Source organism: Salmo trutta, chromosome 18 (genome assembly GCF_901001165.1).
Source record: "Salmo trutta chromosome 18, fSalTru1.1, whole genome shotgun sequence".
Taxonomy (NCBI): domain Eukaryota; kingdom Metazoa; phylum Chordata; class Actinopteri; order Salmoniformes; family Salmonidae; genus Salmo; species Salmo trutta.
Window position 1 is genome coordinate 16882377 of NC_042974.1, and position 25024 is coordinate 16907400.

Below are 25024 nucleotides of genomic sequence, written 5' to 3' on the forward strand. Positions count from 1 at the left end.
AATGATGTCACAAGCGAATGCCAGCCAGCCAGTCCACAGTGGAAGAAATTCCTACAGTGGAGAAGAGGCTATTTTTAATTTTAATTTTTAGATGGCTTCCATCAAAATCCGTCTCCATCGTTCTTGATTTTGGGAAGGATGATATCAAAAACAGCTAGAACATAATCTACACATTCTAAGCTTTCAGGCAATACAAATATCGTGGTGTTCCGAAGAAAATATAGATATAAAAGGGATGGGGAAAGTTGGATTGTTACAGAAGGAACTTGATCTTCTGGGATTCATGGGGAGGGGGGCGTCTGAATAAAGGGGTCTGTATTCCAGCAAAGTAAGGTGATATTTGGGGTGGTTTGGTAACCAAAAAGAGCAACAACACCAAGGTTGACTTTTTTTTTTTTTCTCAAAACAACACATCCTGAAGGTTGTTTCGTAAGAATAACGTTGAACCATGGAATTGAGAGTGGGAAACCGATACAGGCTGGGCAGGAAAATTGGAAGTGGATCTTTTGGAGACATCTACTTGGGTGAGTAGCTAGCTGACGAAAATGTCATCAATATTACACAACGTTACCGTTGGTTGCCTAACGTCAATTGAACATTTTAAACTAGCTAACGTTAGCTAGCTACCATATACATCGTCTCTAACCTGCTAAACCTAACTCGCTACCTTGCTAACATTAATCCAAACCAGCTAGCTAGCTACGTTAGCTGGCCAGCTGATGGGAATTTGCAAATATGTTTTTGGTTAGCACAAACGGTCAATTCCCAGCACCTATTGTCCCCTTGGCAAGCCAATAACGTTAGCTAGCTACGTTGGCCACGATCCAGATAGTTAGCTAACCATAGCTTGGATCACGAATGAGAGGCTTTTTAAAAATGTATAAGTTAGCTAGTTCACTTCACAAACCGACCGACCAAGTCACCCACCCCAACAGAGTTTGCCTGTAGTCATTCCATCTGTCAGTTAATTTCAAGGGCTGGAGGGCAGTTAGCTAGCTGCAGTAGAGCTAGCCAAATGTCCTTCCCAAGCAGTTGCACTCGTATAGGATGGGCAATGAAGACCTTTATCTGCTTCCCTAGATCCATATTAGCTCGTGGATACCATTTCTCTGCGTCCCGTATGACGGAAGTTATAGGTAGTTTAGCCAGCCAATGCTAACTAGCGTTAGCACAACGATTGGAAGTCTATGGAATCTGCTAACATGCTAGCAGTTGCCATATATCTCCAGTCATTGCGCTAACGCTAGTTAGCAACTTCCTTCAAACAGCACACAGAGACATAAATGCTCTCCACGAGTAAATCTGGCTCTAGGGAAGTAGATAAAGGGCTTCAAAGTCCTGAAGTATCCCTTTAACAGTTGTGTTGACGCCTAGTTGTTTTTAGTGTGTTGTGTATGTGGCCCTGTGGTTTTTCCAGTCAGCTGGTAACTGAAATTACATTCTGATATGTTATCACCTCCAGGGTTGAGCTCACAGACCTTTGTCATAAGGTACGATGAACACTTCCTGCTTTTTGCATGAGTCAATTTGAATCTTGTCATGCCATAACTGTAATGGTTCTGTTATAATGCTGATATGCTTCCTGGAGTGAAGTCCTGTTTTTTTTCCTTTGGGTAGGCCTAATATTCCTCCCCATGTTGAATGCTGAATAGGTTTTACTGGACCCAATCCAGTGTATGTTATGTTCTGTCCTCTTTGTAGGTGTGTTCAGTTGTCTGTAGGAATTCCTCTGGTTGAGTTGAAGCAGGAACAGCCACAGGGTGGGACATGATTCTCCAGCTTCTTGGCACTACTGTAGTTAGTGTGTACAGGCAGAAAGAGCTTATTGTTTATGTGGATGACATCAGCGAAGCTTCTAACAGCCATGTCATTGTTTCACAAACCGTCAGTGTGTAACATATGAGAAAATCAGATCGATTATAACCCCCACTACTGCCCAGTCTGTGGTAGCCTGTCACGAGTCACAACACCCCAGCCCTCCACCCTGCCCCTTTTCTAAACAAATAGGTCTAAACTCCATGTAAGTCCAAAAGGTTGCTTGACTTGCTTCTCAGTTGCTTGTTGTTTAAGTTTTTTTTGTTGAAAGGCTTGGGTCATTTGGATACTGACTAAGACACTGTGGCAGATGTTATTCCAATCTGTGAGTTGTTTAACACTAGGGCTGTGACTGTCTTGGAATTTGCAGTTACGGTAATTGGCCAGGCCAATGAATAGTCATTGACCACCATTGGCTGCAAAAGAAACACATGGCTTCTCTCTGCAACTTCACTATTATACTTTGTTATTATCAGTAGCACTTTTTATTTTTATTTTATCTGATTACAGAGATGAAATCCAGACGGGCTTGTTTTAGAACACTTTCTGAATGGGCATAGAGAATTAGTGAACTCGTACACACAACCCACCCACCTGAAAGGACACATCAATCAAAGCCACCTGCAGTGCATCTCACTCAGACACTAAAGCAAACCACATTTCTCCTTTCCCAAAAATGCATTAAAAACCTTGCCTTAGCTTAATCCTTTCTGTAGGATATTAAAAAAAATACTTTACATTATGGGATAATGTAGCCTATCATGTAAATTGACGAGGAAAGTTTTTTAAAGGGGGGTATATAGACAGCTGTGATGGGCATGAAGATGAATTTGACAATCATTAGACAATAGAAACATGTCAAATGTTATTGGTCACATACACATGGTTAGCAGATGTTAATGTTTTGTGTAGCGAAATGCTTGTGCTTCTAGTTCCGACAGTGCAGTAATATCTAGCAAGTAATCTAACACTTTCGCAACAACTACCTTATACACACAAGTGTAAAGGGATGAATATGTTTATATATGAATGAGCGATAGCTGTGCGGCATAGGTAAGATGCAGTAGATGGTATAGAGTACAGTATATACATATGAGATGAGTAATGTAGGGTATGTAATCATTATATAAAGTGGCATTGTTTAAAGTGGCTAGTGATGCATGTATTACATCCAATTATTAAAGTGGCTAGAGATTTGAGTCTGTATGTTGGCAGCAGCCACTCAATGTTAGTGATGGCTGTTTAACAGTCTGATGGCCTTGAGATTGAAAAACAGCTTCTGTCTCTCGTCCCAGCTTTGATGCACCTGTACTGACCTCGCCTTCTGGATGGTAGCGGCGTGAACAGGCAGTGGCTCGGGTGGTTGTTGTCCTTGATGATCTTTTTGGCCTTCCTGTGACATCGGGTGCTGTAGGTGCCCTGGAGGGCAGGTAGTTTGGCCATGGTGATGCGTTGTGCAGACCTCATTACCCTCTGGAGAGCCTTACGGTTATGGGCGGAGCAGTTGCCGTACCAGCCCGACAGGATGCTCTCGATTGTGCATCTGTAAAGGTTTGAGTGTTTTCGGTGACAAGACAAATTTCTTCAGCCTCCTGAGGTTGAAGAGGCGCTGTTGCTGTTGTGCCTTCTTCACCACGCAGTCTGTGTGGGTGGACCATTTCAGTTTGTCCGCGATGTGTACGCCGAGGAACTTAAAACTTTCCACCTTCTCCACTACTGTCCCGTCGATGTGGATAGGGGGGTGCTCCCTCTGCTGTTTCCTGAAGTCCACGATCATCTCCTTTGTTTTGTTGACGTTGAGTATGAGGTTATTTTTCTGACACCACACTCCGAGGGCCCTCACCTCCCTGTAGGCTGTCTCGTCATTGTTGGTAATCAAGCCTACCACTGTAGTGTCATCTGCAAACTTAATTGAGTTGGAGGCGTGCATGGCCACGCAGTCATGGGTAAACAGGGAGTACAGGAGAGGGCTGAGAATGCACCCTTGTGGGGCCACAGTGTTGAGGATCAGCGGGGTGAAGATGTTGTTTCCTACCCTCACCACTTGGGGCGGCCCGTCAGAAAGTCCAGGACCCAGTTGCACAGGGTGGGGTCGAGACCCAGGGTCTCAAGCTTAATGACGAGTTTGGAGGGTACTATGGTGTTAAATGCTGAGCTGTAGTCAATGAACAGCATTCTTACATAGGTATTCCTCTTATCCAGAGATGCGCAGTGGTTTGCGCTTTCAGTTTTGCGCAAATGCTACCATCAATCCACGGTTTCTGGTTAGGGAAGGTTTTAATAGTCACCGTGGGTACAACATCACCGATGCACATGCTAATAAACGTGCACACAGCCTGTCCATTGCCTCGTGATCAGCTGTTAATACATTTTTGTGAAGCAATGGGTGGTTATGTTGACACTCTTAATTTGAGGGCTTTATCTAAATCTGTGCAACCACTTATTGATAAGGGTAAACTCTGTTGGATATTTGTCTTACGTATCTCTGTCTTCACTGTTCCCTTCTTGCACAATTCACGCATCTCCGCTGGCAACTCCACTGGCCTCTCTTCCCTCTCTCTAGCTCTTGAACGAGTAGCCTATAAGCCAGGGAACTCCAACCTTTTCTAGCAAGAGAGCTACTTTTAAAAAATGAAACATGTCGCAAGCTTTTTTTCTTTTATTTTTCTAGCTTTCAAATAGGAACATTCTCTTTTCTCCTGCAACACCTCCCTGGAAGAAGTAGTGCACTATGTGTTCTGTCAATATACATGGTAAAATCATGGTTAATAAACAACTCTAAGGGACAGGGGGGGGCTATAAAATCAGGTTTTCGTCCCCCCCCAAATTCTGTAATTTTCACATTGTTTTCTGTTTTATTTTTCCTGGTTTTAGATTTTTGTTTTTCACTCGCAATTACAGTTGTTCTTAGCAAAACAAGGACATTGACTCAGAACATCCATTGTTTAAATCACATCAGAAAACCTTTTTTTGGGGGGGCGTCTGGAATAAAACTAAATTGATTTGAGTGTAATTCCCCTTCAATTGCACCTCTGGACATTTTTAATTGTGCATCTAATGAGTGAGTAATGTGCCGGTCTAGAAATGTTTCTGTACTGCTGCTGCTATTAGTGTAAAGTGCTGGTTTCATGAGTTGAAATAAAAGATGACAAAAATATTGTTCACAAATTTGTTTACATCCATGTTAGTGAGCATTTCTCCTTTGCCAAGATAATCCATCCACCTGACAGGTGTGGCATATCAGGAAGCTGATTAAACGGCATGATCATTACACAGGTGCACCTTGTGCTGGGGATAATAAAATTCCACTCTCTAAAATGTGTAGTTTTGACACACAACATAATGCCACAGATGTCTCAAGTTAAGGGAGTGTGCAATTGGCATGCTGACTGCAGGAATGTCCACCAGAGCTGTTGCCAGAGAATTGAATGTTAATTTCTCTACCATAAGCTGCCTCAGTTGTTTTAGAGAATTTGTCAGTACGTCCAACCGGCCTCACAACCGCAGACCACATGTAACCACGCCAGCCCAGGACCTCCACATCCGGTTTCTTCAACTGCAGGAGGGTCAGGAATGCTGAGGAGTATTTCTCTCTGTAATAAAGCCCTTTTGTGGGGCTTTGGCTGAGCCTGGCTCCCAGACCCACCCATGGATGTGCCCCTACCCAGTGAGGTGAAATCCATAGATTAGGACCTCGTTTATTTAAATTGACTAATTTCCTTATGTGAATGGTAACACAGTAAAATCTTTTAAATTGTTGGAAGTTGCATTTATATTTTTGTTCAGTGTAGATACAAATGATACTCATGATCTACTTCTTCCAGATAAGCCTACTTTGCAGTTAACATTTTAATTGCGACGGTTTTTGTTTTTTCCTTCAACCCACACAGGTTCACATCAACTGGCTACACACAGTGATACACAAACGCGCGCACACACACAGTGATACACAAACGCGCACCACACAGACGGGCAATATTGCTGGAAATTGGCAGATTTTGTCTTTTTAAGCCAATAATGGCTAACCAGGGGTGGGATAATGTCAATTAGATAGTTGCTGGGAAATTGAGGTTTTGTTTGCGAAAGTTTAAGATAAACATATGAAGAATTGCATATACTTTTGGAATTGTTTGGTGAACTACTCATAGGTGGGCTTTGACGTGTTGGAGACCCCTGCTATAGACAATGAACAGCAATATACACTGCTCAAAAAATAAAGGGAACACTTAAACAATACAATGTAACTCCAAGTCAATCACACTTCTGTGAAATCAAACTGTCCACTTAGGAAGCAACACTGATTGACAATAAATTTCACATGCTGTTGTGCAAATGGAATAGACAACAGGTGGAAATTATAGGCAATTAGCAAGACACCCCCAATAAAGGAGTGGTTCTGCAGGTGGGGACCACAGACCACTTCTCAGTTCCTGTGCTTCCTGGCTGATGTTTTGGTCACTTTTGAATGCTGGCGGTGCTTTCACTCTAGTGGTAGCATGAGACGGAGTCTACAGCCCGCACAAGTGGCTCAGGTAGTGCAGCTCATCCAGGATGGCACATCAATGCGAGCTGTGGCAAGAAGGTTTGCTGTGTCTGTCAGCGTAGTGTCCAGAGCATGGAGGCCCTACCAGGAGACAGGCCAGTACATCAGGAGACGTGGAGGAGGCCGTAGGAGGGCAACAACCCAGCAGCAGGACCGCTACCTCCGCCTTTGTGCAAGGAGGAGCAGGAGAAGCACTGCCAGAGCCCTGCAAAATGACCTCCAGCAGGCCACAAATGTGCATGTGTCTGCTCAAACGGTCAGAAACAGACTCCATGAGGGTGGTATGAGGGCCCGACGTCCACAGGTGGGGGTTGTGCTTACAGCCCAACACCGTGCAGGACGTTTGGCATTTGCCAGAGAACACCAAGATTGGCAAATTCGCCACTGGCGCCCTGTGCTCTTCACAGATGAAAGCAGGTTCACACTGAGCACGTGACAGACGTGACAGAGTCTGGAGACGCCGTGGAGAACGTTCTGCTGCCTGCAACATCCTCCAGCATGACCGGTTTGGTGGTGGGTCAGTCGTGGGGTGGCATTTCTTTGGGGGGCCCCACAGCCCTCCATGTGCTCGCCAGAGGTAGCCTGACTGCCATTAGGTACCGAGATGAGATCCTCAGACCCCTTGTGAGACCATATGCTGGTGCGGTTGGCCCTGGGTTCCTCCTAATGCAAGACAATGCTAGACCTCATGTGGCTGGAGTGTGTCAGCAGTTCCTGCAAGAGGAAGGCATTGATGCTATGGACTGGCCTGCCCGTTCCCCAGACCTGAATCCAATTGAGCACATCTGGGACATCATGTCTCGCTCCATCCACCAACGCCACGTTGCACCACAGACTGTCCAGGAGTTGGCGGATGCTTTAGTCCAGGTCTGGGAGGAGATCCTTCAGGAGACCATCCACCACCTCATCAGGAGCATGCCCAGGCGTTGTAGGGAGGTCATACAGGCACGTGAAGGCCACACACACTACTGAGCCTCATTTTGACTTGTTTTAAGGACATTACATCAAAGTTGGATCAGCCTGTAGTGTGGTTTCCACTTTAATTTTGAGTGTGACTCCAAATCCAGACCTCCATGGGTTGATAAATTGGATTTCCATTGATTATTTTTGTGTGATTTTGTTGTCAGCACATTCAACTATGTAAAGAAAAAAGTATTTTAATAAGATTTCTTTCATTCAGATCTAGGATGTTTTGTTTAAGTGTTCCCTTTATTTTTTTGAGCAGTATAGTTTAAAACGTATTTGTTTTTAAACTAATAGGTTTATTGGTGGAGAGACGCATCGATCGACCATATTGCTTGCTGAATGGCTATAAAATAGGCTACAGCGTTGTCAATGAACTGTCAGGAAAATATGAATGGCGAGAGCAACGTGTAGCCTAGCTCTAGTGTGATGTGATCACATTGGCTAAATTGATATCTTGCTGTACTTATTCATTGTTAATGTAAAACACAGGCAGAGAGAAATTTAGTGAATTCACACAACAAACCCACAGACCTCTGTGGCAGTGTGTGGCCTGTCTGTGGCCTGTCTGTGGCCTGTCTGTGGCCTGTCTGTGGCCTGTCTGTGGCCTGTCTGTGGCCTGTCTGTGGCCTGTCTGTGGCCTGTCTGTGGCATTGTCCCAGATAATTTATATTGGTCAACAGCTTATTCGCTTGCGAAAAGATACATTTAAAAAAATCCAACATGTTCCGAATAAATAATTGACGGATTGTGGTAGGATGATATTTTGCAATCGGTGTGAAAGGCGTCATAAACAAGACGTGCCCATATAAGGGTTTCCGTTAAGAAAATGTAGGGCCGGACATTCAACCGGAAGCATTTTAATTTGAGAAATTTACCGAACCCCTAAGCATTGGGTGCGTAACCTGGTAAAGGCGTCCACCCACGGTGCTCAGATTGACAAATCACATTTAGATTATGGTAATTAATTTTACACAGAACATGCAAATCGAGGATGGAATCATGTGTGTCCTTACTTCGCACTTTGAAGATGTTAATAACTGTCCACATGTATTTTTCCTCAGCCAACAACACGAGTACCAAACAGCAAAATCACCAGCCTATGCATAGGCGCGCATGAGTTAAGTTTTCATAAAGCACATTTTCACCATTTAAAAATGCACCTTTACAATAAAGCATTCCATGCATCATCGCATTTGCAGACATATGTAAGAGCCTTCTATTTGTAATTTGATGAGTATATTGGATAGTCATAATTTAGGATCATATAATTCAATCACTGTTTGCAAATAAATATATTTCAATGCATGGCTGTGTGCGGATGGCGTAGATGCCTGAGCTATAGGCTATATCAGATACGTTTCTTTCGTTGCAATGGAAAAGGCATTATTTTATGCAATTCAACTACACTTTATTTGACTGGAGACATTATCAGCATCTTTTTTTATATATATGAAATATTACAGCGTAGCCTACTCTGCTGACAAACAGACGTTGACGATGTAATAGGCCTATGAGAAGGGGAGACACTCATATAATACGACGTCCATCTAAACTGGAGGAGGAAATGATTGTCCACAAACCAACTTAAGTTGCACTGACCAAACAATGATAAGAGTGACTATGCGCAGTGCGCCCTCACCTTGGATTTGGCCTATGCTCTCCACTGGTGCCAAAAAGATAGGCTATAGGCCTGCTGTTTTTCGCTCAATTAAGTTGATCATTTTTATAACTAAAAGACAGATTAGTCTTCTTCATTGTCTTCTCAGCAATGGCCATTTTGTTTTCCTGCGATTGAATTGTGAAATTTTGCGATATGCCTGGCTGGACCTGTACTTTTCACTGACCGTCGCAGCTCAACAATCTTCTATTTGTTATTTGCCGCATGCGCAATTGTTGCCTTTCCTTCCGACTGTAGGCAATGCGATTCAATACAATCCACAACGAATTATTTTATTTATTCATGTATAGACAGGAGTAGGCTTATTATGCCATATAATTTAGCCAATTTAATTCAATTAGGGAAAGCTTAGCTCGTATGTTTTTTCTTCCTAGTTATTTGGACCAAAATAACGGACTTGAGAAAGGGCCTTTACTGAAAATAGGCCTTTTGCAGTATGACAGGAGTATCTAATTCTTATTAAAGATCCAGATAGTTTCCTAAAGTAGCCTTTATGAATGGACATGGGCCAATAAAGTGAATCATTGAACTCAATCACACCCCGCAAAAGGACCCATTAACGCTGGTTTGGATAGGATTGTCCATTTGACACAATGTAGGAGCCAGAACAACCTTGTCGACTTCTGTTGAATAATTAATAGTGAGACACATCCAACTTTTTTTCTTTTAAGACTGCTTTATTTACTAGCAAGAAATGAATATATGCATTGTATTAAAAAAAAGTCCACATCAAACTTTTCTTTTTAGGCTTCTGCAACCCCGTTAGCTGCTAGAGCATCAAACAACAGTTGGAAAGACGAGATGTAGACGAAGTTAGCAGAACTGCTTATAATCGTTAGTGAACACTCCCGCTATTAGATTAAGTTGATCTACATGAAAATAAAGTTAATACAAAATGAATGTAGGCCTATTTAAACAGTTTTGATGGCTGTTTTATTTTCATGCTGGTCTTCATCCATAAATGTAAATTACAGGGTTATTCAATCACTGTCACAGCCCTATTAAATGCACTGTTTGTTCATGTTCAGAGACACTCACTGACTTTTGGGAAAAGTAGATTAATTTTCTCCTTGCATGGCTGCTGTTTAACTTATGGTCAATATATAAGTTGTGTTGCAGATGAGAAACCTCATGTCCAACTCCAATGAAACTCAATGTTCCAACTCAACAGACATGAAGTGTAATGGAATTGCCAACCGTGCACCACTGAGTGTAGGGCTGAGTGGATGTTTTTAATGAGTCGTGACTGTGAAATAGGAGACGTAGTGATAAGGCCATCCAGCCCACCCCACCCGCACCGAACCACTTAGGATATGGTGTGGGTGTTTTGCTTTTGACACCCTAGCTGGATTGCATAACCAGACCAAACATCTATATCACTCTCCTAGGCCACATGAGACATTCTGACACCAAAAGACTTATGTTGAGTTCATATAGTTTGACTGTACCACGTGAAGTACAATTTGTTCATTTCTAGAGCATGACTGGCAATTTTGTGGATAAAAAAAAAAACACTGCATATGCTCATGAAGTCATCCATGTTTTGGAAGGCTAAACCGTTATGCCATTGGGAAAAAAAAGAAACGTGTCAGTCCTAAGTGCCTAGTTCTTATCCATTGTAATGGGAGAGAGAATATTATTTCATCCCAGGTCAGCTGTGTTCCTATGTACTCTTCAGGTGATTGGGGGGAGGGCATTCATCCTACTCACACACAGAGGGGAAGGGAAGCTCCAGTCAGCTGTACTTCCCTCAGATTAATGCAGCCCCCTTTATGTAACCACGTGTAGGATTCATCCAACATGTTATTGTGTGTTCATGGAGGTGTTAAGCGCTTTTCAGGAGAGGGTCTGAGTCATTCGCTGGCTGGTGGCTCTGTTGTGTAGCTGACGCTCGCTTAGAGTTCCACACGTGGACTGTAGCTTACTTTTGAAATGAAATATCAGATTTATAAAGTTCCTGTTTCCCACTGCTAGCACACAAGCAGCAAATGTGCACATCTTCAATGCATTTTTAGACTTGTAGCTTTTGCAAGCTGCCCAAAGAGCAGTAGGCCCAGTACTAAAGTAGAATTCTGGTCACACATGCTGGCAGTACTCCTCATAAGGAAACGTTAAGATTATAGTTAAAGTTGGTTTGTTTACCTGTTTGAGTTGCATTCTTTTGTGACTGGTATGATATGATATGAATGGGACTTGGTGTATATGCCCTGTCTACATTTTAGTCATTTAGCAGACACTCTTAACCATAACCAGAGCGACTTACAGGAGCCATTAAGTGTCTTGCTCAAGGGTACGTCAACATCATTTTTTTTTTTCACCTGTCTGCCGCAATGCTCAGTCAGCAGGGGCATGCACATCACCAGACCCATGAGTTTCCCCTCCCTTACTGGTCAGGTAAAACTGTCCAGGCCCTAGTCCTTTATAGGCCTAAATCATACTCTGAACTGAAAGCAACAACACCCCTGGTGGCTATTTATCCATTTACATCCATTTGTATTGACAGCCTTTCCACTTTCTTCCCCAGGCACAGACATCTCAGTGGGAGAGGAGGTGGCCATTAAACTGGAATGTGTGAAGACCAAACACCCCCAGCTCCACATAGAGAGTAAGATCTACAAGATGATGCAGGGAGGAGGTGAGACATGGCTCTGAAACATTATACATGGGCCAGGCTGTGGCTATCACTCTCTTTCCCAATCTCCCCCTTCTATCTACACCCTTCATCTTCCTTCTCACCCTATTTTCCCCCTTCCCTCAATGTTAATGTGGTTTTCACATCGCTGGACAAGCAGGCAGGCAGTCATCCACATGAGTCAGTCATGCCAGCCAGCAGCCTGAGCGAATAGAGACTCAGTGGAAGTCATCAGATCACAGAGCCAGAGAAACAGCACTTGTGTGGGCTAGGTATCACACAAGAAATCATGTTAAACCCAATAAAGAATGGGATTTCCTTTCCCTACAGTGGGCATCCCGTCCATAAAGTGGTGTGGAGCAGAGGGAGACTACAACGTGATGGTGATGGAGCTGCTAGGCCCCAGTCTGGAGGACCTGTTCAACTTCTGCTCCCGCAAGTTCAGCCTCAAGACTGTCCTGCTGCTGGCTGACCAGATGGTGAGACACAACTGACCATTAAATCCTCAGCTCTTATGCTGGCTATTAGGGTCCTCTGTATCTTCTACAGTTAGGGCTACTATGTGCTATGAAATCTGCTAGCAAAGTAAAGCTGTCCAGGAGGTGTAGTGGCCACCCCTGCTCTTATGTATGTCAAAATAACCCTCCTCTCTTCTCCTCCAGATCAGCCGGATTGAGTACATCCACTCTAAGAACTTCATCCACAGAGATGTGAAGCCTGACAACTTCCTGATGGGCCTGGGCAAGAAGGGTAACCTGGTGTACATCATCGACTTTGGCCTGGCCAAGAAGTACCGCGACGCCCGCACACACCAGCACATCCCCTACCGCGAGAACAAGAACCTGACCGGCACGGCGCGCTACGCATCCATCAACACGCACCTGGGAATTGGTAGGTCACACTCACATACACACAAACGCTATGCGCACACATTCCTCAGCACAAGCCTGATAGTGGAGCACTTTCCTTCGATCATGTCAGATCTGGAAAGGAAGCATGCTTTTTGAAGGTATTCAAACATGGCCAGTGTGACTTTCTCCTCTCTCCCTCTACAGAGCAGTCTCGGCGTGATGACCTGGAGTCTCTGGGTTATGTCCTGATGTACTTCAACCTGGGCTCTCTGCCCTGGCAGGGCCTCAAGGCCGCCACCAAGAGACAGAAGTACGAACGCATCAGCGAGAAGAAGATGTCCACCCCCATCGAGGTGCTCTGCAAGGGATACCCCTGTGAGTAATGTGATTTTCTATGTTTACTCCATCCTGGTTATAGTGTACTAAGGGTTTCTGTGCTTATCATGTAGTAACAATATACTGTTGGAGTGTTTCTGTCCATTTGTCTTGTCCTTTCTGCACCTCTCTACAAAGAGATCATGCTGTGACCCTTGTAAACATGGGAAAGAATTTCCCTTTCCGATGATAAAGTATTCTGATTAAAAGTAACACTTTTCTTCCTCCTCACAGCTGAGTTCTCCACCTACCTGAACTTCTGTCGTTCTCTGCGGTTCGACGACAAGCCAGACTACTCGTACCTCAGACAGCTGTTCAGGAACCTGTTCCATAGACAGGGCTTCTCTTACGATTACGTCTTTGACTGGAACATGCTCAAGTTTGTGAGTACTGCCTCTTAATTGTTAATTAACCATCTATTAAACAAATATGAATGATTTATTACACATTAGTCCTCTTAACCATTAGCTAATGGTACATCAGCGGCAGCTTTCTGATCTAGTCTCCATTTCTATCCTTCTGACTGCCCCTAATTCCAAGGGGGCCAACCGAGCAGCAGAGGAGGCGGAGCGGGAGCGGCGGGACAGAGAGGATAGACTGAGACACAGCAGGAACCCCGGGGCCAGGGGACTCCCTGCCGCCTCAGGACGACCCCGAGGAACACAGGACACGGCGCCGCCTACACCCCTCACACCCACCTCACACACAGGTTAGTGTTTCTCACACATACCTACACACGCACACCTTAAACCCCTCACACACAGGTTAGTGTTTCTCACACATACCTACACACGCACACCTTAAACCCCTCACACACAGGTTAGTGTTTCTCACACATACCTACACACACACACACACACACACCTTTAAACCCCTCACACACGGGTTAGTGTTTCTCACACATACCTACACACACACACCTTAAACCCCTCACACACAGGTTAGTGTTTCTCACACATACCTACACACACACACCTTAAACCCCTCACACACAGGTTAGTGTTTCTGACGCACACCTAGATGACTTTGATGTATAGGTTACTTCACAATGTGCTTGACTATTGTCTTGTCATGGTCAGGGAGCATAGTATTTATTTCTCTCTCCTCTCTAGCCAACACATCTCCACGACCGGTGTCCGGTATGGAGCGGGAGAGGAAAGTGAGCATGCGGCTTCACCGGGGAGCTCCCGTTAACGTCTCCTCGTCCGACCTGACGGGACACCAGGACACCTCCCGCATGTCCACCTCGCAGGTACAAGCTCGCCCGTCCCTAGCCGCACCCCCTCGGGCCTCACCAGATGACCCTTGACCTCATCCCACCATGCCCCATCATGACCCACACCTGCAGAGAAATATGCAACACATAACTAATGAAGTTGTCGAAACTTGAAGCAGGAATGTCTCCTGACTGTCTTTAGATGTCAGTAAGATTATCTATACGTCTAGCAGTGCATCAGTAAGGCCGGAGGAACTTCAGCTAGCTATGTAAAGGGCCCAGGCGTTAGCCTGACAAAGCAAGACAAGGAGAAGAGGGGGAAAGAAATCCACCCCAGGATTGAGAGGAAACCCTCAACATCTCCCCACTCTCCTTGGGCAGCGTCAACATCTCCCCACTCTCCTTGCCCATGTCTTAACGTTTCCACCAGGTGATCATGGGAGTTTTTTTATCTCGCACTCCCGGTGCATTGGTGTGACGGTAAGCATGCCATACTACAGACCCAGATCCACTTGTCTGACTTGCCCTACGACCTTCTCTCTCCCTCCTTCCCCCCAACCTCAGAATAGCATTCCCTTCGATCATCACGACAAGTAGAGGCTCGCCACGTCCTCGTGTGACGGCCCGATGGCCACACTAGGTGAGTCCCGCTCAGGCTGGCGCTGTGTCCTAAAGCACCAGGGATGCATGTCTCCTGTCCTATTGGGCAGCACTGTCTGTCTGCAGGCTCTGTTACACTATGAAAGGGGGTTGAGACCATGTGATCACTGGAGACAAGTAGCTTCAATGTTAGCAGCTAATATCGCTGATGACAATAGGAGCTAGACTTCAGCAGGCCAGACTCCTCCCTTTCATAGCGTACTGATCAGTGTGTGAGTCTTCATATCAAACACTGCAGCCCTTGAGAACTGGAGTGCTGCATTCCCGCCTTGGGATAACAAATACACGTGGGCAATTAGTGTTTCCCTTATTCCTGGCTGTCACCCCACCTAGCTCTGTGACCTGTGACCTATCCTCCGCTCAGTGCGTGTGGCTTGTTGCAGTGGTTGGACTTTGGTGATGCCTGTCTGACGTTCTCCAGCATGTGACTGCATTGGGTCCTATTCTGCTCCTAACTCTCTAGTGTCCTTCAAACCCTCTCTCCCTTGACTTTTACCACTGCTCAATGCTGCATGGTTTTTCATACATCTCCAGAAATTCTCCTCAAGCTACAGTTTAGGTTCGCCACGGCTGAAAGCGTAAACTCTGCAGAATACTGCATTTAGGTTTCTTTTTCTGACACGTGAATGACGCACCAGACTAAAGCCATGTGATGAGGCGGCCCAACGCTGCCTACCCTCATCTATCACCCTCAGCATATCTTCTGCACTACACAGAAATACTGCTGCTGCTACTGAGAAATATGACAAGATGAAGCTATTTTCAACCCTTCATGCATGTCTTGAACCTTATGAAGAATATTCTGATATTGCACGTCTGGTATTTTTAATGACATCTTAAGTGCAGAAGAGAATGAAATATAATGAATGATAAGATGGAGATTCCATGCAGAGAAGCTAGAGTAGAGATCCCCGCCAGCAAGTATAAAAGTTCTCTCTCTCTCTCAGATGGTGCCTGGTATGATCCCTGGTGGCCTCCACTCTGCAGCGCCTCGATGAGACAAGACCCACAATGCACCTGGCACAGCGGAGGACTGCACCAAGCCTGGCTCAACCAATCAGCTGCCAGCCAGCCTAACTACTTCAGAAACCATCAGAAGACCACCACTTTCCTCTCCTGACCTGGTGTTCTCTGGTTGATCCTTTCTTTTTCACACTAGATCTCTTGTTCCTTTCCCACTCGCCCTTGCTATCCTTGTACTCTCTCCCGAACGCTTACAATCGTTGTGATAAAGAATCTCTGAACTACAGACCACTTCTGCAACCTTTTTTCTGGGAGACATTTTCAACATCTGTGCAAAGGCTGTGGTCTTTGCTGCCATGGCGATCTAATAGATGTAATTAAGACTGAAACGACAAATGGAACGACAACAACCGCCACTGTTATCGCCATGGTTACTACTTATCATCCATGGCACTTTGTCAATAGACACCAATTTCTACTCCCACAGTACATTACTACATAACCCTAATCGATAAATCTGACATGAAAAGAGCTAATCAATGATTGCGGCTCTATTTGAAATGGATCGTTTTTGGTGACTGCTTTTCATTTGTACTTTATTTACAGACCTCTTTTCTCTGACCACCAGCAGGCTTTTGTTTTCCATTGTTTTCACAGCCCTGATCTGTAACTCTAAAGCCATTTGTAATATATACTATTTGCATGTTTTAACACTGGACATCCCTTTGACCAAGCTGATGTGTATGAGTCAGGTGGAGGGTTTCAACTCTAAACCACAACTGAAGTCTGTTTTCTTTATGGGGTTCTATGATCAACATCCCTCAAGTTGTATGTGTATTGGAGGGGCCCCTGTTAAGGTTTCCTCTTCTCACACTGAGTCAGACTGCCTCATGGTCTACTGTACAGATCTACTCTGTTATTTGTATTGTTTCTAAGCTGTGAAATTGTATTTTTAATGAAGATGTGGAAATGTTTCAGCTTTTTCCCTTTTTTGTTTCCTTATTGTGGTTAATTTGGGTTTCTGACCGTAGGTCTCACTTGGGGCTGCTCTAAAGTGGGACATCACTGTCCAATAATCGGTTTGTTTTGGGCTGTCATAATCATTCTGTTCCCAGGCTTTTGCTGTATCTATCCACAAAGATGAAGTGCAGGATCGTTTGTTGGACTTCCTCAAATACACCAGAAATGAGAGCACATACCCAGAGACTTAAGTGTCGGTTAAATGGCTGCCATTTTAAACTATAATTTGTTTTGAGGGTGAATGGAGGTTTTATATCAAAGGCTCACAATTACTTACTGGCTCCATGTGAACACTGGTGTTATTATTTGTACATGTTTTGAGAAGTAAAATGGTCCTGCACTGATGTGGCTAGAAGCAGAGGCACTTGACTAAACCTCTGTGATTACTTCATCTATTCCCTGATAAATGAACCGATTTACACTTCTCTTGGGTGGGCTATGGTCTTGGACGTTCCACTCGATGGTCGTGTTCCCCTGCTCAGACGTTGCATGCATCGACCAGTGATTGCATGCCACATCATCGAATGTGCCGACAATATGGTTAGCTGATACGTTAAATACCTATTATCGATGCGTTGTAAGATCTTGCATGCGTCGGCAAGGCCTGGGCAGAGTAACATGCCAAATCTTTACTGGTTCTGAGCAGAGTGGAGCAAGAGTTTCAGATATTCAATTCAACCTCTGAGGATTATTTCAATCAGCAAGATGAGATTTAAGGGCGGGCACAGCTGAACTGTTGCCATGGTTCAGCTCTATAGGACTGTTTTAATGCTGACCTCATTATTGACTAGTCATTTCTGGTTTGACTCATGGCCAGTTTGGTCAATCACTGACTCACCCTCCTATGTGTAATTAACTAAGATACCAGCTCTAAGAATATTCCTTTATCTCCCATTTGTGTACTTTTAAAAACTAAATAAATGAAGTACTTTGTGTACTACTCTGCTTTCATTTTCAAATGTTATTTTTGTATTTATGGATTTAGATGTGTTTTAATGTCTATCACCTGTATGCAGATTACCACCAGACATGCACACTGTGATTTCCCTAAACTGGGACACCTGATGGGAAGAGAAAGACACCCAAAAGAGAAGTAGCGATGAAGGACTGTGACCCGACCTGGGGAACCCTCACCAAGCAGATTAAGATAATGCCGTAATGCCAACCCAGAGATGGTGCTAGTGGGGCACCTATCTAGGATATATAAACAGGTGCATTATGAGTCTGTTTAGGATGTCGTGACCTGTCACATGTAATACCTGAGTAAATGATTATGCTTGCATTTGACCTAACTCTCCGTGAGTTATTCACATACACATAACAACATGGTGTCAGAAGTGTGAACCCAAAGCCAAGCACTTCGGAAAAAAGGATAAGGTATGTGGACAATGTAATCGCTGTCGGATAAACGCAATCAAGTGGAACAAATGAGCGAGGATGACAAGCCTGCAATGTTAGTCAAATTCCAGTGCCTAGCGCCATGGATATGAAAGGCGATTTGTATTAAAACTGGTTGTTTTTCCCTGATCAGTGGGAGAATTATGAAATCCCTACAGGTTTAGATAAAAATGAGTGGTAACACTGCTCAGTATTGGAAGAGTGCCATATGCTTCAGCGTCACCTAGATCTGGGGGAAGAGGATAGAAAAAATCCTTGACATTTTACAAAGACATTTTGAACCCACTCGTAATGTGATTTATGAAATATTTATTTTTAACAAACTCAAGCAGAGATGTCTGGTCAATATGTTATGAGGCTGCGTCAATTGTCTGATTCATGTGATTTCGGGCAATGAGAGACGAAATGATCAGAGACAGACTTGTGATTGGCTGTAAAGATAACAGTAAGAGCAAGTATGCCGCGCGAACCCCAGTTTACGCTGACTAAAGCCATATGCAGAGCAATCGAACAGATCCAATTAAAAAATAATCTGTCAATTATGCCACTCAGAACAAATGCAGAGATCATGTCGATAAGAAATGGAAACAATTCATCAAACAGTGATCTATAAGGGAGAAAAATACAAAACATGGGTGCCTGTACTGTGGATCAACACATGCAAAAGCCAAATGCCCAGCATATTGGGTTATATGCAAATTCTGTGGAATAAAATTACAAATGTTGCTAAAGGGTGCAGACAGACAAAGTAAGCCTGTCAATCTGCTAGAACAGGATACATGCAGTGATCATAATGATGATGAAGAAGTGGACATGCTAAACATGACAGATGTCTATTCTGTTCAAAGTGGCAAAGATAAATGGTAACTGATTATGATCCAAGCAGCACTATCAAATGCCAGCTAGACAGTGTTCAACTGTTCAGTCCAACTGTTAATATACTCAACTACAGAGACTTTATGCAAGTACTGCAGGATGGAGATGCAAAGCCACAACCAAGCAAGGTATGATGGCTCGGTTATTACACCAGTAGGGGAGTGTGAATTACAAGCCAATCATGATGGGGAAACATATGTGGTGAAAACCTTGCAAAAGCCTCTCCTTTCAGTGGAAACGTGTGAAAAGCTTAACTTGCTACAGCTCAAACACCAACATTCATCATGTCAGCACTAAAGAAAAACAAAAGGCCATAGCTGGTCATAGCTGATGACATCCTGGTATACGGCTGTGGTGCTACAATGGAAGAAGCCGTGCAGAACCATGACCACAACCTGACTCAGCTCTTACAAAGAGTAAGGGAAATTAATCTAAAGCTGTATAAAGACCTCAGGCTCAGGCTCACAAGTATTACATACATGGGACATGTTTTGACAGCTGAAGGCCTGAAGCCAGACCCCAAGAAGGTGGAGGCAGTACAGCAAATTCCGCCACCTACAGACGCAAAAGCAGTGCAGCGACTGCTTGGTTTTGTAAATTACTTAGCCAAATTCTTATCTCATCTGTCTGACGTATGTGAGCCATTGTGTTGGCTGACCAATAAAGATGTGCTGTGGGCATGGCTTCCTCAACATGAGGCTGCATTGGAGCAAATCAAGAAATTGGTAAGCAACCAACCAATAGTGAGGTACTATAACCTCTGAGGAAGTGACCCTACAGCTCTCCTGCAGAAGGGGCAGCCCATTGCATTTGCTTCAAGGACATTGTCACCCACGGAGCAAGGATATGGCCAAATTGAAAAGGAGTGCCTAGCCGTAGTGTTCGCCTGTGACCGTTTTGATCAATACCTTCATGGTAGGGCCTTTATCACAGTGCATACTGATCACAAACCGCTTGAGGTTATCTTCAAAAAACCTCTTCTGTTGCCCCGAAGTGACTTCAAAGGATGATGCTAAAGCTTCAGCGTTATTAACTACAGGCAGTATACAAGAAAGGAGTAGAGATTCACATTGCAGATTTCTTGTCTAGGGCAGCACTACCAACAACTAGTCACCTGCAATATCGTACAAATGAGACAGTATATGCTCTACAGGCTGAGGTTGAAGATGTGAACCATGCTACTGATCAAAACATCTCCCCGCAGACACAGGATGCTATAAAAGCTCATTCAGCAGAGGACAAGACTTCTTGAATGCTTCAGTCTTTTATCCTAAGAGGCTGGCCGGACACAAGAAAGAGTACACCCATCCTGGTGAGGGACTACTGGACATACAGAGACAAACTCACAATGCAGGAAGAGGTCGTCTAAAAAGGCGACAGGATGGTAGTGCCAGAAACTCTACGCCCAATGATTCTCTCTCGTATCCATGCAGGGCACTCAGGGGTCGAAGCCAGTCTCAGGAAAGCCAGAGACTCAGTATTCTGGCCCAACATGACCCAAGAAATGAAACGTGTGCAGCATATGTAATGCTAATCTACCTAAGCAGCAAAAGGAAACGCTGCACTCAAATGACGTACCAGCATGTCCTTGGTCTAAAGTGGGAATGGATCTGTTCACAGTAAAGAACGTTCCTTTTCTGATTATAGTGGACTACTATTCAGATTTTTGGGAGGTGGAGAAAGGGATTGACACAACAGCCGCTTGCATCATCGACTGTTTTAAGCAGCAGTTTAGCAGATATGGCATACCTGACTGGTGTAGTTATGGATAATGGGCCGCAGTTCACGAGTCAAGACTTTGCAATGTTTGCAAAAGCCTAGGAGTTCCATCATGTGATGTCCTCACCCTACCACAGACAGCAATGCTAAGTCGGAGTCAGCAGTGAAAATAGCAAAGACTATGTAGGAAGACAGATGTGTGGCAAGCCATTTTGGCATAGAGAAATACTCCCACAGAAGCCTTCTGCTGCAGTCCTGTACAGCGCTTAATGTCTAGACACTCGCTCTCTGTTGCCAATAACTCCCAAGCTCTTCGCACTAAAGGTCATTAGGGATGTTCAGGCACACAAGCGTGCACATCAGGACAAGTCAAAACATTACTATGACCAGCATGCAACAAAAAAAATCGGCCTGTAATAAAACAAGGCCAAGCTGTCAGAGTGTTCCTGTCACCTCATGCCAGAGATGCCACATGGAGTCTTGGCACATGCATAGGGCACTTCAGCGCAAGGTCATATGAAGTGGAAGAGCCGAAAGTAAAGGGCCGAAAGTATCAAAGGAAGGACATACGCCCAGTTCAGGAGAGCATAGGCATAGGAGGGCCACATGGGAAGACTGAATATCTTCTGGATGGTGTGGGCAGGACACATAATGAGGAGACGGGGAAGAACCCACCAGGGCAGTTATCTCTGCCAACCGTGCCTTCACAATTTCAGGAGGCTGTGGAAGAGGAAAGAGAGGCTCCCAGAGGTGCCCAACATCCCAGGAGTGCCAGGAGAGGACCTGAGGATACCAGAGGTGCCCAACATCCCAGAGGTGGCAGGAGAGGACCTGAGGATACCAGAGGTGCCAGGAGAGGACCTGAGGATACCAGAGGTTCCCAACATCCCAGAGGTGGCAGGAGAGGACCTGAGGATACCAGAGGTGCCCAACGTCCCAGAGGTGCCAGGAGAGGACCTGAGGATACCAGAGGTGCCCAACATCCCAGGAGTGCCAGGAGAGGACCTGAGGATACCAGAGGTGCCCAACATCCCAGGAGTGCCAGGAGAGGACCTGAGGATACCAGAGGTGCCCAACATCCCAGAGGTGGCAGGAGAGGACCTGAGGATACCAGAGGTGCCAGGAGAGGACCTGAGGATACCAGAGGTGCCCAACGTCCCAGAGGTGGCAGGAGAGGACCTGAGGATACCAGAGGTGCCAGGAGAGGACCTGAGGATACCAGAGGTGCCAGGAGAGGACCTGAGGATACCAGAGGTTCCCAACATCCCAGAGGTGCCAGGAGAGGACCTGAGGATACCAGAGGTGCCCAACGTCCCAGAGGTGCCAGGAGAGGACCTGAGGATACCAGAGGTGCCCAATATGCTACCAGTGTGACACACTTGGACAAGGACTAATATAAGACCCCGCCTGCGGTACGGGGATTATGTCCCTTAACCTGTTTAGGATAGGGGGCAGTATTTTTACGGCCGGATAAAAAACGTACCCAATTTAATCTGGTTATTACTCCTGCCCAGAAACTAGAATATGCATATAATTATCTTATTTGGATAGAAAACACCCTAAAGTTTCTAAAACTGTTTGAATGGTGTCTGTGAGTATAACAGAACTCATATGGCAGGCCAAAACCTGAGAAGATTCCATACAGGAAGTGCCCTCTCTGACCATTTCTTGGCCTTCTATAGCCTCTTTATGGGAAATAGAGGATCTCTGCTGTAACGTGACATTTTCTAAGGCTCCCGTAGGCTCTCAGAAGGCGCCAGAACGGGGAATGATGACTCTGCAGTCCCTGGGCAAAAACAGTACGGGTTTTGGATAGTGGTCGATCTGAGAACAATGACATGGGCGCGCGCGTGAAGAGTCCATTTTACATTTTCAGTCTTTGAACGAAAACAACGTCTCCCGGTCGGAATATTATCGCTATTTTACGAGAAAAATCGCATAAAAATTGATTTTAAACAGCGTTTGACATGCTTCGAAGTACGGTAATGGATTATTTTGAATTTTTTTGTCACGATATGCGCCGGCACGTCACCCTTCGGATAGTGTCTTGAACGCAAGAACAAACGCAGCTATTTGGATATAACTATGGATTATTTGGAACCAAAACAACATTGGGTGTAAAGTAGAAGTCCTGGGACTGCATTCTGACGAAGAACAGCGAAGGTAATCCAATTTTTCTTATAGTAAATCTGAGTTTGGTGAGTGCCAAACTTGGTGGGTGTCAAAATAGCTAGCCATGATGGCCGGGCTATCTACTCAGAATATTGCAAAATGTGCTTTCACCGAAAAGCTATTTTAAAATCGGACACCGCGATTGCATAAAGGAGTTCTGTATCTATAAGTCTTAAAATAATTATGTTTTTTGTGAACGTTTATCGTGAGTAATTTAGTAAATTCACCAGAAGTTTTCAGTGGGTATGCTAGTTCTGAACGTCACATGCTAATGTAAAAAGCTGGTTTTTGATATAAATATGAACTTGATTGAACAAAACATGTATGTATTGTATAACATAATGTCCTAGGAGTGTCATCTGATGAAGATCATCAAAAGGTTAGTGCTGCATTTAGCTGTGGTTTTGGTTTTTGTGACATTATATGCTAGCTTGAAAAATGGGTGTGTGATTATTTCTGGCTGAGTACTCTCCTGACATAATCTAATGTTTTGCTTTCGTTGTAAAGCCTTTTTGAAATCGGACAATGTGGTTAGATAAAGGAGAGTCTTGTCTTTAAAATGGTGTAAAATAGTCATATGTTTGAAAAATTGAAGTTTTGGGATTTTTGAGGAGTTTGTCATTCGCGCCACGCCCTATCATTGGATATTGGAGCGGCGTTCCGCTAGCGGAACATTTAGATGTAAGACGTTTTAAGAGATGGACAATGATTTTTTTTTTATCCTATAAAAAAAATGTTTAATGTAAATAGGTATTTTCACTGTGGTATTAAAATGGTATGAAGTGCTTGAGCTCATTCTATATGAAAAGGAAGATGTTAAGATAAAAGGAATAATGCCAACCCAGAGATGGTGCTAGTGGGCACCTATCTAGGATATATAACCAGGTGCATTATGAGTGTTTGATTACGATGTTGTAACATGTAATACCTGAGTAAATGATTATGCTTGCATTTTACCTAATTCTCCGACTTGTGTTATTCACATACACATAACAAAGATAAAGGGCTATGACCCGTCCTGGGGAACCCTCACCAAGAAGATGGACTGTGACCTGACCTGGGGAACCCTCACCAAGAAGATGGACTGTGACCTGACCTGGGGAACCCTCACCAAGAAGATGGACTGTGACCTGACCTGGGGAACCCTCACCAAGAAGATGGACTGTGACCTGACCTGGGGAACCCTCACCAAGAAGATGGACTGTGACCCGACCTGGGGAACCCTCACCAAGAAGATGGACTGTGACCCGACCTGGGGAACCCTCACCAAGAAGATGGACTGTGACCTGACCTGGGGAACCCTCACCAAGAAGATGGACTGTGACCTGACCTGGGGAACCCTCACCAAGAAGATGGACTGTGACCTGACCTGGGGAACCCTCACCAAGAAGATGGACTGTGACCCGACCTTGGGAACCCTCACCAAGAAGATGGACTGTGACCCGACCTGGGGAACCCTCACCAAGAAGATGGACTGTGACCTGACCTTGGGAAACCCTCACCAAGAAGGCTGCAGACCGGAAGAAGTGGTGCGCTCTTGTGGACGCCTCATGTACCTCAACACACACAGAGGATTTAGTGAGTTAGTAAATGTTTATCACCCTGTTTGAGATGATCTCCTAGATCAGGGGTATTGAAATCTTACCCTACAAGGTCCGGACTACTGTTGGTTTTCTCATTAATTGCTGCCACCTGGTGTCTTAAGTCTAAATGAGTCCCTGATGAGAGGGGAAGAATGACGTCAAGCAGTGGAACTGTCTTTGAGGTTCCAATACAAACCACTTCTGTATTCACACCCATTGACCCATAAAGGGCGATTTTGGACAGCCTTGAATGTTCTCCTGGTGCTGTACCTCAACAAAAAAAGATGATTCTGCTGACTGAGATACACTTCGTAGGGTGTTTACCATGGTTCTCAAGCCGATCTCAATGTCTAGTTGCCAATCCCATCTGAAGTGATTAAGGGCCGTTGTTCATTTGGCACATTGTGCTACCACCAAGACTACCTCCATCTAGGGTACTAAATACAACACATCCTACCTATGAAGATTGGAGAGTAGGCCTTGGATTACTCACTCACTAACATGTTTGTGTTTCCATTCCCAATAGAGCATCTGAAGAGAGAATCAACATGCTCACT

At 44.6% G+C, this 25024-nt stretch overlaps 1 protein-coding gene across 4 annotated transcripts; it reads left to right on the forward strand.

Moving 5' to 3' along the window:
• On the forward strand, nt 1-17670 carry LOC115152885 (casein kinase I). 4 transcript variants are annotated; one of them, XM_029697787.1, is made up of 10 exons: nt 1-524; nt 11527-11637; nt 11965-12113; nt 12297-12525; nt 12690-12860; nt 13095-13243; nt 13383-13569; nt 13973-14112; nt 14641-14716; nt 15684-17670. In XM_029697787.1, the coding sequence occupies exons 1-9, from the start codon at nt 449-451 to the stop codon at nt 14671-14673; spliced, it is 1245 nt and encodes a 414-aa protein (XP_029553647.1). In that variant the 5' UTR covers nt 1-448; the 3' UTR covers nt 14674-14716; nt 15684-17670. The 4 variants fall into 4 exon arrangements, with proteins under 4 accessions (XP_029553647.1, XP_029553649.1, XP_029553645.1 ...); XM_029697789.1 differs by having other exon boundaries at nt 13401-13569; XM_029697785.1 differs by lacking the exon at nt 14641-14716.
• The last annotated feature ends 7354 nt before the right edge of the window (nt 17671-25024 follow it).